Below are 15,118 nucleotides of genomic sequence, written 5' to 3'. Positions count from 1 at the left end.
TGATATCTGTGCGTGTGTGTGCTCGGTGTTCGCTACTCTAGGGAGTTTCCTTGATGAATATCTGTGCGACAGTTACATGGAATAGTTCTTTGTGGTGAGGTTTATCTCTGGAAAGTGTTACGAGTGATGACCAGCATGTTCGAGCGGTTTTTATTGCTGTACTGTGTGCGATGTCTTGGATACACCAGCGCCGATCAAGGGACAGCGATTTTCTCAGCTCTAATTATAGCTAGCATAATAGCAGTGCGGCTTGCCCCAACCTGATTCGCTCCAAACGACAACAGGCTAGAAGTAGTAAACCGTAAGCCTACCAGTCGGCATTTCCAGAAACATTCTACGGAGTGAGTCGAAACGGCGGCATGATAGAAAAAAGTGATCTATTGTATCCGGTTCATTGCAAACTGCACAGAGATTAGTTAATGAAAAGCCAGATTTCTGCAGGTAATAATTTAACCGGGGAACTCTACAGCGAAAGCTTGTGAGGTGGTGGTGGTGATATCTTTATTGCTCCCAGAACAAACAAAAAATAATAAAGAGGGGACCAGTACGAAGACTGGGTCACCTCGCAATGACGTGAAAGACATTTGGTGTTATCCTAGAATGCCTACTGCAAGTACAGTTAAGTGCCCACTACGCCATAATTCTTCCTTTTGCGAATCAGCAAAGGGCCCCCTACGCGTTCAACACGCGAACCGACGCAGCTGCTCACTTTGTTGATGCTTTTGCAGCTGACGATAATTAAATATGTCTGAGCGCTTTCTAATGGCTGGGCCTTTAAAATACCCAGTCCCAGTCGTTGCGCAATCCATATTTTTTGACGCCTGGCGCGATTGCAGTATACATGCGTTAACTCCTTCCCCTACATGTCATCCCGAAGCACTTTCAAGCAATAGCTTGGCTCTGTGGTAGAACACCTGATTGCCTCGCAGACGGCCTGGGTTCAGTTTTCACCCTAACCTAACATTTTTACTATTTATTTTATTTGCATGCAAATAAAATAATTCATCTTTCTCGATTTTTCGGTCACGCACAAGATGATAATTTTTCGCTCACAACCAACGACGCCGACGCCGGAATTTCTCCAAAAAGAACTCTTTAACGCTGTCGCGTTAAAAGATTTATTGGGCCCAAGTTGGCCCAAGCCCCAAGCGTTCCTTCCTTCACGATTGAGCCGATTGAGCGCTTGCTGCCACGGCCCCGACGAATTTGGAATGAATTTGGACATTTGGACGCGATGGTAGCGCCGTCTGGATTCTAACGGTAGTTGCAAAAACAATTAAAAATGTTATCTTGCTCTCAACAGAAAAAGCTTTATTTTTCACATGAAATTCAGTTTTTAGAACTACGAGTATTGTTTGTAGATTTTAGAGCGGTGTATAAAATGAAATATGTTTGAAACGCACAAGGGCGCTTTGATTGGCGGCTGGCGTTCCGCATAGCAGACGATGCCGCCGTCGTCGTCTGCTTCTGCGTCGCCGCTGTCCCCCGCTCGCTCCGGCAGCCCCCTCTCCACCCTATCTGAATTTTTCTCGTTTCTATAATGTACACTGTAGTCAATTACTCATTAGGTACTCACAAGTATCTTGCATACTTACTTTAGTAGGGCAGTGCTGCCGCACACAGGCCGAGCGAAATGACAACGCTGATCACACAAACTTGCTGCAATAAATTATTTTATTGCGACTGCATCGATGTTTACACATAATGAAGGACACGTAAGTAGCGTTTTAGCATGTATACCAGCGAATAACATGCATGCATAAGCGTTTATAGGCAAAGAAGGTACGTACTACGCATAGCCCCACCACAGATGTCTGGAGCACAGAAGCTGTCCAGCGTTGGATGATAAATAGATCCAACTGCACGAAGCCTTCGCTGGTATAAAAAAGGTATACCGCTAAAGTCCCTGCACTTCTGCTGCTCAAGAAGTAGCACCACTTAACTGTCTGTAACTGATATGAACATATCCGCGTCTCTTTCACGGCCACCAGCAAACTCTATGGCCACCAGTGCGGCGTGACTGTTTGTTTTCTGGTTCGCGCTGCCAAAAAGTGCGTCACTTTCAAATCTTTTTAGCCTTCGCGCTATACACGCTTCTGACAGCAATAAATTAAATGAGAAGCGGTTTTTTGTGCATATTGACCTGAAGTCTTACAAATAAAATCGGCGAAAAAAAGGCTTAGATGGCGTTTCGATTACCCCTGCCTATAGTGTACTATTCTAGTACACTATACCCCTGCCGGCGGAGCGCTGCCGTCGTTTCGATGGGGGCGACACCTGAAGGCCCGGACGCGAAGCTAGCATCGTGCCACCGCGCGGCTAGCGGCGCTGCAAAATACCGAGGGTAAGCGAGTACAAGTACCTCGGAGTATGGGTAAATGAGGGAGATAGATATATGGAGGTACAAGAGAAAGCATCGGTAGCGAAGGGAAAGAGGAATGCTGCAATTATGAAGCACAGAGCTTTATGGGGATACAATAGGTACGAGGTGCTCCGAGGGCTGTGGAAGGGTGTGATGGTTCCGGGGCTTACATTTGGGAACTCAGTGGTGTGCATGAAGTCAGAGGTGCAATCAGGAATGGATGTAAATCAAAGGACGGTGGGCCGCCTCGCCTTGGGCGCTCACGGGAAGACGACAAATGAGGCGGTGAAGGGTGATATGGGATGGACAGGCTTTGAAGTGAGGGAAGCGCAGAGCAAAATGAGATTCGAAGAGAGGCTGAGGAAAATGAAGAAGAGTAGATGGGCAGAGAAGGTTTTCAGGTATTTGTATAGAAAAAGCGTTGACACGCAGTGGAGAAAAAGAACTAGGAGGCTCACCAGTAAATATACGGCTGGCAGTGCGGGCGATATGGCAACAAGGAGCATTAAGCGGAAGGTCAGAGAGGCGGAGAAGACTTATTGGATGACAGCGATGGAAAAGAAGCCGGCTCTGAGTAACTACCGAAAAGGAAAAAACGAAATAAGGAGGGAAAGGTTTTATGATAATTCAAGGGGAAGCGCTTTATTGTTTGAAGCAAGGTCGGGCTGCCTGAGAACGCGTAGTTATAAAGCGAGATTCAGTAACGAAGAAGAACAATGTACATGCTGCGGGGGAACTAAGGAAACGATGGAACATGTATACTGATTGAATGTGGCGATATTCACCCAGCTATACGTGTGGGCACGAGTCTACATGAAGCCTTGGGTTTTAGGGACAACAATGGAAAGCTGAACACGCCCGCGATAGAAATAAGTAAGAGACGGTTAGAGTATTGGTGGCAGAAAAGTAGAGATAAAGTACAAAAATAAATAATTGGGGGAAAAAAGGTTATTCTGCCTTAAGAGGCAGAGAGATGGACTGTGAATTTATATTTTTTGTTATAATAACATAGATTTAATCAATGTAGATAAGGCATTAGGACAACATGAAACAAGGAAGTTTTTTTTCTTTTTTCTTTTTTTATCCTTCGAGCCTGGTGGCAGACATGTCACCGCCCCGTTATAAAGGGGACGCTCATAGCATCCATCCATCCATCCATCCAAAAAATCCCGCTGCAGGGCAGCACCAGCGGGACGACGTCATCATTTTTGGTGTGCGCTTTCGGCGCTTCCGGTCGTTTGTCGGCTTGCAATCATGGCCGCTATTAATCTGTGTGCCGTTCCTGCTTGTCTCGTTAAACCAGTGTTTTAGCCCGCGTGGTGTTTCGTTCTAGACTGTCGATTGTTAGCGTTTTAATTCCCTCGTAATGGCAGCCCCAAAAAGCACGCCGAAGGATGCCCAAGTCATGAGTGCAATACTGAAGGACATGGGAATCGTCGACTACGAGCCGAGAGTCATCAATCAGATGCTGGAGTTCACTTACCGTTAGTTTCGTCTTGCAGTCTACGCGACGTTGGAATATGTTGGGTTTGTTGGAATCCGCAGCCCACGCTAATCCTCCTTTTGCTCTATTCTCACTCAGGTTATGTTACCAATATCCTCGAGGACGCCAGGTTGTATTCGACACATGCGAAGAAGAGAGCCGTGGACGTTGATGACGTGCGTTTGGCTATTCAAATGCAAGCAGAAAAAACGTTCACGTCGCCGCCACCGAGAGACGTACGTTGTCAGCGCGGTCTAGCGCGACGTAGACTATTCGAGCGTGCCGCTTTGCCTTCCTTTTACAGCTGCTGATGGAAATAGCGCGTCAAAAGAACAGTACGCCGCTGCCGCTTATCAAAGCGAATGCCGGACCTCGTCTCCCGCCGGATAGGTACAGCCTCACTGCTTGCAACTATCGGCTAAAGTCAGCTAAAAAGGTGAGCTGACACTGAGCTACTGCTAAATTCATGAAGTGTTAGCAAGACTCATTTGCCATGTCTCTGCTGCAGCTGCGAGAACATAAAAGGCTAGACCTCGCAGCGAGTTTTGTTCACTGCATTTGAACATGGTATCGTGTGAATTCGTGCACTGCTTTTTACAAACTGTAAGGACACTAAGGGCTGCGCGCAAGCGCATACAGCATGATCAGCTTCCATTGTCAACTGGGAACATTGTTGTTGTCACTATTGGCACAAGTCTCTTAAATATTCTGTAGCTACAAAGCACCAGAAGTAAAGAGCAGTTGTGTAGACGGCAAGTAAGAAATGTTTTCTCATAGCTCTCCTTTTTTGTCGTGCCTTCATTCGCAAATACCATGAGTTCCCCACTATGGCGTGCCTCGTGATCAGATAGTAGATTTAGCGCATTAAAAGCCAGAATTATTTCTTTCTTGAGGCCCCATCTACAAGTATTTTAGGGCAATTCAGATTTTTTTCTGTAGCAACAAACAATAATTATCCAGCAATTAAACAGTAAGTAATGTCCTTGTGACAGTCATGCACTTGGTTGGGCACATTAAAATTGATAGTTCATGAATCCCAGTAACATGCCCACAAATAAATGTATGATGTACTTACATTGACGGTTTACCGTGTATTGGAATGATTAAATTGCAAAAAGCATGATTTATGTTAAAGTCTCAGAACATGTAGCTAAAATAAAATGCTTAGCATATGTTTGTCTTGCCTGCACCACCTGAATGTGTTCACAAGGTGCTGCATCCTGCTGTTCATTTTAGGAGTGCAGTAGTGGTGTGGAAACTCTTCATTCATATCATGTTGCAAAGCTGATGGGGTGATGCAGCTGCATCAGTTCATTGCTATCAGTTCATTGCTATACCAGATTCAAGTACCTCTCTTAAAAGGTGTGCTATGGCAGCTTACCCACCGAAACCTCTTTTTTGCTCTCTCTCTGTCTGTCCTACCAATAGCCAAGGATCCAGGTAGGCCTTCCGCCACAGCTTGGGCTGGCAACCATGCAAGGAAACAGTGCGGCAGGTAATCTGATATATATTTTTCTCTCTCTCCGTCTCTGAAAGCCACCTCACTGACGTCTACCACCAGACAAAGAATATATATATATATATATATATATATATATTTTCTTTGGCTGGTGGTAGACATGCAATTTATCATATAGATACAGACAATTTTTCATCTCTTCAAGCTTCCATCGTCCCCTGAACTTCTGTCTTTTTTGGATTATCCTGTGTTTTTCACATGATCGTTAGCAATTTGTCTGCTTAAGGTGGCGGTCCCACTCCGGCGAACCCCCCTCCGCATTTTACGCATTGTTTGCGGACGCACTGTGCTCGCTGCGCTTGACAAATAAATATTAATTCTAATAATTCAGAAAGCTTATGATCTCCGCTTTCTAATGACACCTTGTGTTAATGCCTGTTCGGAAGCGTTACCTAATAGCAATGAAAATAGTGTGAGCAACAAAAGGCATTTTCGTTGTACAAGCCTCCGTTGTACTGCCAGTACGGCGAAACTGTTCAACATAACAAGACCAAATTTACCGTGCCTTTAGAAGAAGTGCTATTTAAGGTTTCTATGAAGAGATATTAGCTATAAAATAATTAGTAATTTATTTACGCTCCAATGAAAATGGGCAAAATATTAAAGGTTTCTGTGAGAATATCTTTTTTACTTTTCAAAGCAGAACAATAATATTTAGTGGCTACGTAGACTACATTACACTTATTTTCCATGCGAAGTTGCTTTGTGTTCTGACGAAAACTTGATGAATTATTATTGTGTCAATGCGGCAGTTTATGACTGTACTAGGTCACGCATTACTGATGAAGCGACAAAACTATACAAGCTGATTCTGTGAACTCCTACATAATGAAGAAGCAAGGCCCTTTCTATGATTCTATGAAGAGAAAATTCCTTTATCTTTATTAGGGAACCTGCAAGACAGCAGTGAATTTACGTAATTTTCCTGCTGACCAGTCCCGTAGAAACTCGCTTTTTTTTCTTTTAGACGCTAATTGCCAACGAGTATTGCACATTAGTAGGTGCATATTGTGTCTTTTATCTACTGGTGCTCACTAACTTGACCACTCAGTGCTTCAAACAAAATATTTTCAATGAATCATAAGTCTCACAGGCGTTTTTTGGTGGTAGCTCCATCTATGAAATGAAACATCAAGTTGCTTTATGCGAGTTCAAGCGTTCGCCAAAAGTGGCGCAATTAAACATAATAAAACGGGTAGAACAGGCATGAATTATATCTCCAGGCGTCATAGTTTGCTTCACTAGCTAAGTCTAGTCGCCGCGCGTAACAAATGCCATCTTCGACAAATCGCACCGGTGCGCACCGGGGCACCCAGGCGCTACGACGATTGGACGAAACGGCGCACCAGGGCGCCCCGGTGCGCACCAGTGCGATTTGTCGAAGATGCCAAAACACCAACCGTAAAAGGAGGAGGGCTTAGTGATAAACCCTTTCCACTCGCCCCTCGTCAGCAGGTGGGGCGGTCTCATCAAGCGGCAAATGGTTTCGGTATGCAGGAAGATTGCGCGTTCGTCACGCGTTCTTAGAACCAGTGTTCCCCGGCACGTCTTTAGTAATGTGCATCTCTTTGTGGTTCAGCTGCTCGTGTTTTGCGCGTTCCTTTGAGTGTTTTCGTGCCTGTGAGGTTCGAAATTGTGAAAGGAAGGACGCTGACATGCCGTGTGAATGATACGTATGTAGCGCCGCTTCAAAGGGGACACGATAGTGAACGTATGAAAGCTTGTCATTGCCGGAATTTTCAAAGTATGCCTGTCGAGCACTGTGCCGACAACTTCCACTGACCACTAGTGCATGGTAAGTTGTACCCAATCAGGTAATTACATCCTAGTTGCAACGATGCGACAGAAGCGAGACTTTGTTGAAGATGCAGAACGTTCTAGTCAACGTGGCAGAATATTCAATGTATGGGACCCTGGAAAAGTTATATTGTGCTTTGTGAAAAGACGCACTCACTTCGGATAAGACGATCACTGTCTTTGCCACTAATGAGCGCTACGGTGTCAGGAAACAGTTCGACTGAGGAGGACTACTCTACCTAGTGGGGGGGATAACGCTGTTGCGCACTGCTACTTTGTCGTAAAGCGGCTTGCTGCGTAGCCAGAACTACTACTAATGATCGGATAACAACTAGTTCGTAGCAAAGTACAAGGCGGACAGTGCAATGTCTGGTCAACGAAGAATAACCTGACTTAGACGCACGTGAGAGTGGCCACATGAACAAAATAGTGCCGATACATATGCTACTGACGAACATTTTGTTGAAAAACTTTTGCGGCAACCTAAATGGAAAACTTGTCGATGGTGCCTGTAAGTCAAAATAAAGGAAAACCACAGCTTTCCACAACAAATAAGTGTATTCATGCTTTTATAGAACAAGCATAAATAGAAACTGGATTCTGTAAAAGCCTACATGACCGGTCATGTAAGCCCCCAAGGCGACCCTGTCCAGCTCTGACCCAGTGCAGCAACAAGCCCTGGTCGACCGTCGTGCCCGGGCGGCGGCAAGAGCCAATGGTCTTCCGGACTAGGAGGCCCACCCCCAATAGCGAGTTATTTCTACCAATAAATGTTGTATTCTCTCCCTGGGGGGAGGGCAGCCCCCTCGTGTGCACGCCTACGCTGGCCGATGTACCTATACTCAGTTTAATACAATATATGCAACGCTGGGGAAGCTATCTATACAAGAAGTTCAGTCAGCAGTATGTGTGACTACGCGCGTCTTGCGCCTGGCTTTCATCGTTGTAAACGCTCGTGCGAGACGACCACGAACGCGCCTGCACAGCGTCGCGAAAGGTTACAAATGAGAACAAAGAGACGGAAATAACAGGGTGTCTCAATTGCCCTCCAACGCACAAACCATCTTGGTTTATTACTGTTCCCAAGAGAAAAAAAATCATGCCTCACATGGAAAAATCATTGTCTTCTTTGTCACGCAAACACATTCATTGTCAGAGGTCTCGCTGGCAGAAGCATGTGTTCTAGGAGGTTCTAACTCCGGTAATTAGTGGTAGTCATGTGTTCAACTGATCATCAAGATGTACTTTATTTTGGTAACCGTTTATTGCAGTTTGAGAGGATGAAATTTCGCAGATAACTCTCGAATTATAATTTGCTGAAATCTGTCTGTCCATTTTTTCCTCCTCCAATTGTAATAAGCAAAAGCACGCCTCCCCCCCCCCCACACACACACACAAAAGACATGCGCTCGCGCGATGCTATAAAAGTCACTGGCACGGTCGCTAAAATGAACCAAAATGATTGTTTTAGTAGCGGCCGTGCAATTCCACTGAAACGCTGCGAAGCGTTTGATTGATGTTTTGTTCAATACTATTTCACTGAGGCACATTATATTATGTGAGTGAGTGCGTTAGTGAGAGCGTAGCGCGTGCGTGTGGGTGAGAGCGTGTGTGTGTGCGTGTGTGAGTGCACGCTGTTGTACGCACCAGTGTGCGTGTGTGTGCGTTTTTTTTTCTTTTGTTCTCAAGCGATTGTATTTAGACGCTGCGCTGTCCTTTCTCAAGGGCTGCAACAGGAAGCGAGCGTTTGTCCTTACAAACTGGAGCACTTATCGTCATGTCGTTGAAACGACGCCAACAGTTGGCCCCGATTGTAGGTGAAAGACGCCGTCCGCGTTTGTGCTCCTTGCTTTTTGTCGGCCGATTTCCGTCACCGTGCGCGACATATAACATATAAAACACGCGTGAGGCGACGCTGACCATACTTGCGCGTGCAATTTTCTCGCTTTCTGCAAACGTGCATGAGTGGCGTCGTCTGTTGTCGTTTTTCGAACTATTGGCAAGATGGTGGTAGTGGAACCGCCACCTTAAAGAAGTGGTGACAGAAAATTTGTGAACCTCTGTTTCTTACTCTTAATCAGTGGCTACTGACTCGTTAATAGCAGTAACGAAACTCATTTGCCCCAGCGCGAGACAAATTTTTAATTATATGCTCGTATGTTACAACCGGAGGCAGTTTCGATTTTGAAGAGCACTTGGTGGCCGCGGTGGCCCCGTGGTGTAGTCGGCCTACTCGTTAACAAATACTATCAGGTGACCACAAGAGCCAGTGACGTCACTGGCCAGCTTCTGCCATGTTGTCAGCTCTGCTGTTTCGTCTGGTGTTGAGCGTTGCAAGTGCTCGTTTCCTGAATCGTCAAACAACGTTGCTTATCTAGTGCAGCTATGGACAAAAGAGCTGGGAGGAGTGTAAAAATTAGTCAGAAAAACTTGATTCACTTCGTGAATCTCGCAGGTGGCTGCGATTTTGTTCTTGTAGTGATCGTCCAACTGAGGCGACATTTTCTGTCAGGCTTGGAGCAGCCGCCACATTAGACGTGCTGAAACATTTTCACTTCGATCATTTGTAAAGTAGCAGGTTGTGAAGTGACGAAAGAAGCAGTGAAATCACAACATTGTTGCTCTGTAACAGTGATTATGTGTAACATGCAAGTGACGTGATGTACGCTTTACTGACTTTTATTTAGATAGGGCAACGCTGTGTTCGCAAGGCATACCAGTGCCACGTACATACGTCGGGACGCCGAAGCAGTTATCTCTCCACTACGCAGTACGATCTCGGCAGTATAGAGATTTAGCTTGTCTTTAGGCTTCCTAACGTTTGTGGATACCTGGTTACTGGAGCTGTTGACGGCTGCAGCAGTAGCAGCAGCCATGGAGCCGGTAGCGACATCTTGTGGGGTTTTGTCCAACTACAATAATTTTTTTTCTGTTTTCTCCGTTGCGTTGCTGTTCTAGTCGCAAGAAAAGCTATGAGAATACTGTGAGTTGCTAATTCTCTCACTGCTAATGCTTTACACAGAATCAGTAAGGGGGTAAGGCACTGCAGTGTTATTTTGTAGGTCTCTGGTTAGGCTACTCCATAGAGTTTCCTAAAATTAACTAGAGGGGACTCTGGCGTTGCGATCGTGAACCACCATGGGCATGGCAGTACACGGATTTGCCTAGTCTTCGAACTTGTGGGCTTCGAACGCACTTGTGGTTTTGTTTATTGCTATGTTTTGATTTTCTTCCGGATAAAAGAATGGATCGTTGTGAACTTCGTGACCAGATTTGAATCGGTGAACCTAAAGAAGTTAAAGTGAAACTGCTGACTTTTGCTGAACTTCGTTTTGCGACAAAGCGGATGCAGGCGACGCGGAGCCAAACGGAGCCGAAAGAACGAAGTTTAGACAAATCCGTGTACTATCCAACATTCCCATGCTGGCTGAAGCGCCATGCGTTGCAGCTCCCATAGACACTAGCGCCAGAGTTCCCTCTAGTAAGTATTGTATGAAACCCTATGGGCTACACATCATACCAGGTGTCGCCACCAGTGTTGTCCGTCTCATACATGGCTCCGGTAACCTGGCCAGAACTCGTTACATACGTTGTTTACAAAATGGCCCCGCTCAATGACATCATCGCTTTTGCTTCTATTTTCGATTTGGTACTATCACGAACTTCAAAACTCAATTAAAATACATTTTAGGCTGTGTCTGTGGCTGATACTGTACAGATGGCACCTATAGGCACCCATTAGTGTGATGCAACAGCCAAATTGTGTCCGAATTTTTGTGTCACCACTCCTTTAAATCAACTGCTTTGATTTTGCTGTGTGCCAGCTGCCCTAGCGCTATTTGACATTAAATGTGGTAAATTGAAGGGCGATTAAAAACGACGTGATCATTCCTCTTGTTCATTTGTGTAGTCCCTTGGTTTGGTGTTTTCCAGTTTTATTATAATCATCTCTCTCTTGCGGTGGGATTGAACTGTGCCTGCTTGTGAAAAGTGCCTTACGATGTTTCTTTCTTAAAGGCTTACCAAAAGTAACACCTGCATTGAGCCTGAACAGCAAGACAGGCGCCACACTCGCCGTGGTCAGCAAGTCGGCATCTGCACCAACAGTGACAATTGTGTCTCGACCCGCCACTGCCAACAAAATGCATCCAACACCCATCATCAAACTCTCTCAACGTGAGTTGCCCTTCCCTTATAAGACCACTCACTTAAAGTAGTAAAGAGGTGCTGATTGAGGATAATAAGTGAAGCTCTATTTATAAATTGTGCTTCTGCAATGGTGCACCTGCACCATTGCATAATGTACAGGCGAAACTTGAGTGGCACTGTTACCTAGAAGCTACCGCAGCAGCTCGCCCTCACGTCACATATTTTCAAATGCGCCTATTTTGGTGCAGATAATTTCTTATCCAGTAATGTAGACTATACATTGTGCTCTAATTGAGGCCAGTACATAACACATTGCAAGCTTTAAACAGACACCCAAGAGTAAAGTGATTTCACTTTAGAAGATTGCCCTTCCACAATACAAAGAAAAAATGCTTCTCATGCCATGAGAAGACTCGTGGTCATTCTGGAAAGTCTAAAAGAAAATGTAGCTGGCACTGCCACTGCAGTCTTAAAGTTACCGCACCAACTTGCTGTGATGCCATATATCTTGACAGTGTCTGCTAGGCCTATGTCATTCTTCGTCTGTAAAAGTGAATTGCTACATTGTGTTCTGAGGGAGCCAGCGTGAGTTTCAGGAAGTTTGATGGAGCTAGTGTGACCGAAATACAAAAAAAATGACCCTCATATCCGTGATGTCACACCATCATTCATATGCTGGAGTAAACTAATTTCAATGTTTGACTTTAGTATCCCTCTTTCCTACACTTGAATGGCTCAAATAGAAGAAAGTACTTGAAAACACAAGTCCATGACTTGAGGTCGCTGATGTATCAGCATGGACGTGTCAGTAAAAATGTTGAAAAAGTTGCCTCCATTTTATCCAGTGGTAATCTTTTTGGTTAAAATTAAAGTAGAGTTTCTGAAAGATACTTAGTCTAAACTAGTCTGTGTCCCATCAACCGCTATGATATTTTGAATCTCACAAAACATAATTTCAGATAACCTACCCCCCATACAAAATTTTATGCTTAAAATATGAGATGATACAAAAAGCTTGCAAAAATAGACATTTATTTAGTAAAACTTGAATGAGTTGGGGCATTACTGTTCCTCGAACTGATGCAGAAGTGACAGAACCCTTGAAATTAAGAACCAGTGCAGCTTTTCCGCATAAGATGTAACTTTAGGTGACCACTAGTGGTGACCTGCAAAGCTTGGAGGCAGTATGCTGCCATTTTCGTCACATTTGCTAACTACCAAATGAATGAGTCATCTGCTTCAGTGCTACTTAAGGGCTTTTAATAAAGCTATTAGATGTTTTGATGATGATAAAGGTATTAGATAAAGCTTGCTTCAATAGAACAGAAAACTCATTTATAACAAGTTTAGCCAAAGTGATATCTCACTGCTGTTTGCTTTAAAAGGAGCCTTGAAACACTTCAACATTATATGGATGGTGTGAAAGAGGCAATCGTGCAGAAAACGTGCTTAATGCTACTCTAAAAATCTGTCTTGCTTTCCTGCAGCTTTATCCAATCCCCACCGTCTACATTCATGTCATGGCCCTTTATACAACGATTAGTTGGACTTGTGAGACATGACAATCATCACTTGTCGAAAGCCAGAAATGTATATTTGCAATGCAAACTCTGTTCATATTAACTTCAAATATTTGAAGATCAGAACGGAAGGCAGGAGAGTAAGCTGGTTTGCAGAGGTACACCAGCTTATTTTCCATCTCTTAGGGTGGGGTGAGTGAGGTACCCATACCCAGTCATTTTTCAGGGCGTTGCCTCCAGTGATGTTGCTTGTTGTATCGCTGTTAAGTGCTTCAAGCTTTAATCTTCGTCTGAACCTTTCACTCATTCTGATTGCAATTTGTAACCTGGGTCATATAAATGCGATTCCCAGCATAATTGGCACAGACTGGATTTGCAGTACATTTAGTGGGGTCTTGCGGAATATGCCCTCATGCTGAAGTACAATCTGCTTGTAGCTACATGTGTATCATGTAAAGTGCTGTCCACTTGTAGCAATACCAAAAAATTTGAAAACAAGTTATCATTTTAACCAATCATCACTATATCTGGACTGCTATAAAAATGACTGTCAAACATACGACTGGTGCTCCTGGTTCAAATTTTCGCTTGCACTGAAAAATAGATATTGCAGATTGTACGCTTTGGAAAACAATGCACTTGTTTATCATGTTTAATGAGTGCCTCAACTGTTAGGTGTGCTAGGTGCTTGCTTGAGTAACTGTGTCAGTTTCACTACTGCTATGTGCATTGCGTCAGGTTTCCTTTGGCAGCAATGCATCCATGTGCATAAAGTCAATGAGCAGTTCGATTTTAGGCAGCACATTTTGCGTGGTCATCAGTGTTAAAAGCGGGCCAGCGTCAATTTTATCGTCACCACCATTTCACAGCACTGCATTTTGTCGTGAACACAAGTTCTCGGTGATTGCCTTGTTGGTAACCTTTTTGCGGAACACAGCTGCACTATCTAAGCTTAGGAACTGCTCCATGAATGCATTATTTCTTTTGTCATTTGCAACATGCTTCCAGAGCTCAGTGATATCACAGCTTCCACTGTATTAGTTTCCACATCTGGGGGGTGGTTTCTTCCTTTCACATGAAGCCAGCCTTCAACAGTTTGTTCTTCATGTCGGGAGTCTGTCCCTAATGTGCCAGAAGCACGACCGATAGCAAAAATTTGTCACCCCAGCACGCACTGCCACAAAGCTTTCAAATTGGCATTCACACCATCATCGGACTGCAATCCTGCTGTTGTACTGGGCGGCAGGAACGTCGGCTCAGTTGATGCTAGCTTTGGGCTAACAGCGTGAACACTGCAGTTGTCGAGCAACACAACCACTTTCCATCCTTGCCTCTTGATGACTCGTTCAACCCACACAGCCATTCCACGACAAGGTCACAAGTCATCCATCTGGCCTTCTTACTGTTCTTGCTCAGCCAAGTGAGGGGTGCGTGCCACTATTGCCACTGCTTTGCATTTATTTCCTCTTGCTCTCTCATCGTAACACAGGTGACACAGCCAATGCTTTGATGTGTGACTCAACTTGAAGCAACTGATGCCATCTTGCGGCGCTACATGCCAACTCACTATGCCCTCTCTCTATGTGGCACATGCAGGAGAAATGGCAACCGCACGAACTTTCACCCTGTCTCAGCATCGTTCAAGGGAACTTGGTGCTGCAATTATCACGCTCAGCCTTTAAAACAATCTCTGGAAGGCAAAATTCTGATTATTCTACCTGATATGCAGTCGCAAACGTATCTTAATATATGGTTTTTCTTCTCATAGCCTCAATGAAGTTGATGCTCTTAAGTAATCTTATTGTTATAACCAATACATTGTTATATGTGGTGTTGTTATAAGGGTACTGCACTGTATTCCACCAGGGTCACAGCTTGAGTCTCCAATGTTAAGTTGTCAGCATCCTCATTTCTCTGCTCACTGCATACACTGTGATGTCAGAAGTTTCAGGTTGTAAGCTGTCCTTTCACAACTGCAGGGCCACCTCTCAATGTCAGCACAGCAGTTTCATCAGCAGCACCCACACCCATTGTGCAAGTGACAGCTGCCCCACAGCCTACACCCCCAGCTCCCACTACAACTGCAGCAGTGCCTGCAACTGAGGCTACCACCACTCCACCAGTCATCACCACAGCTACCACAGAACCTGCAACACAGCCATCTGTGCCACAGCCAATCATCAACATCAAGAGTGAAACACCCTCTGAAATCAACGACAAAAAGAGGAAGCGTGAAGAGGACGATGACTATGATGCGGCTGAGTGAATAAACAGTGGGCATTTGTTCA

At 44.7% G+C, this 15,118-nt stretch overlaps 1 protein-coding gene across 1 annotated transcript; it reads left to right on the top strand.

The window, feature by feature from the left end:
- Positions 1-3,591: 3,591 nt before the first annotated feature.
- On the top strand, positions 3,592-15,118 carry LOC119387191 (transcription initiation factor TFIID subunit 9B). Its single transcript, XM_037654502.2, has 6 exons — positions 3,592-3,846; positions 3,945-4,081; positions 4,150-4,281; positions 5,274-5,340; positions 11,179-11,337; positions 14,810-15,118. The coding sequence occupies exons 1-6, from the start codon at positions 3,729-3,731 to the stop codon at positions 15,094-15,096; spliced, it is 900 nt and encodes a 299-aa protein (XP_037510430.1). The 5' UTR covers positions 3,592-3,728; the 3' UTR covers positions 15,097-15,118.

The sequence above is a fragment of the Rhipicephalus sanguineus genome, chromosome 3 (genome assembly GCF_013339695.2).
Source record: "Rhipicephalus sanguineus isolate Rsan-2018 chromosome 3, BIME_Rsan_1.4, whole genome shotgun sequence".
Taxonomy (NCBI): domain Eukaryota; kingdom Metazoa; phylum Arthropoda; class Arachnida; order Ixodida; family Ixodidae; genus Rhipicephalus; species Rhipicephalus sanguineus.
Note: the sequence above shows the minus strand (reverse complement) of the source record. Positions and strands in the feature narration are given on the sequence as shown.

Excerpts from the sequence above, each read along its gene's own strand:
- LOC119387191 (XM_037654502.2), top strand. The coding sequence starts at position 3,729 with ATGGCAGCCCCAAAAAGCACGCCGAAGGATGCCCAAGTCATGAGTGCA. Across the intron at positions 5,341-11,178 it reads GCAAGGAAACAGTGCGGCAG|GCTTACCAAAAGTAACACCT; the intron begins GTAATCTGATAT and ends TCTTTCTTAAAG. Across the intron at positions 11,338-14,809 it reads CATCATCAAACTCTCTCAAC|GGCCACCTCTCAATGTCAGC; the intron begins GTGAGTTGCCCT and ends TCACAACTGCAG.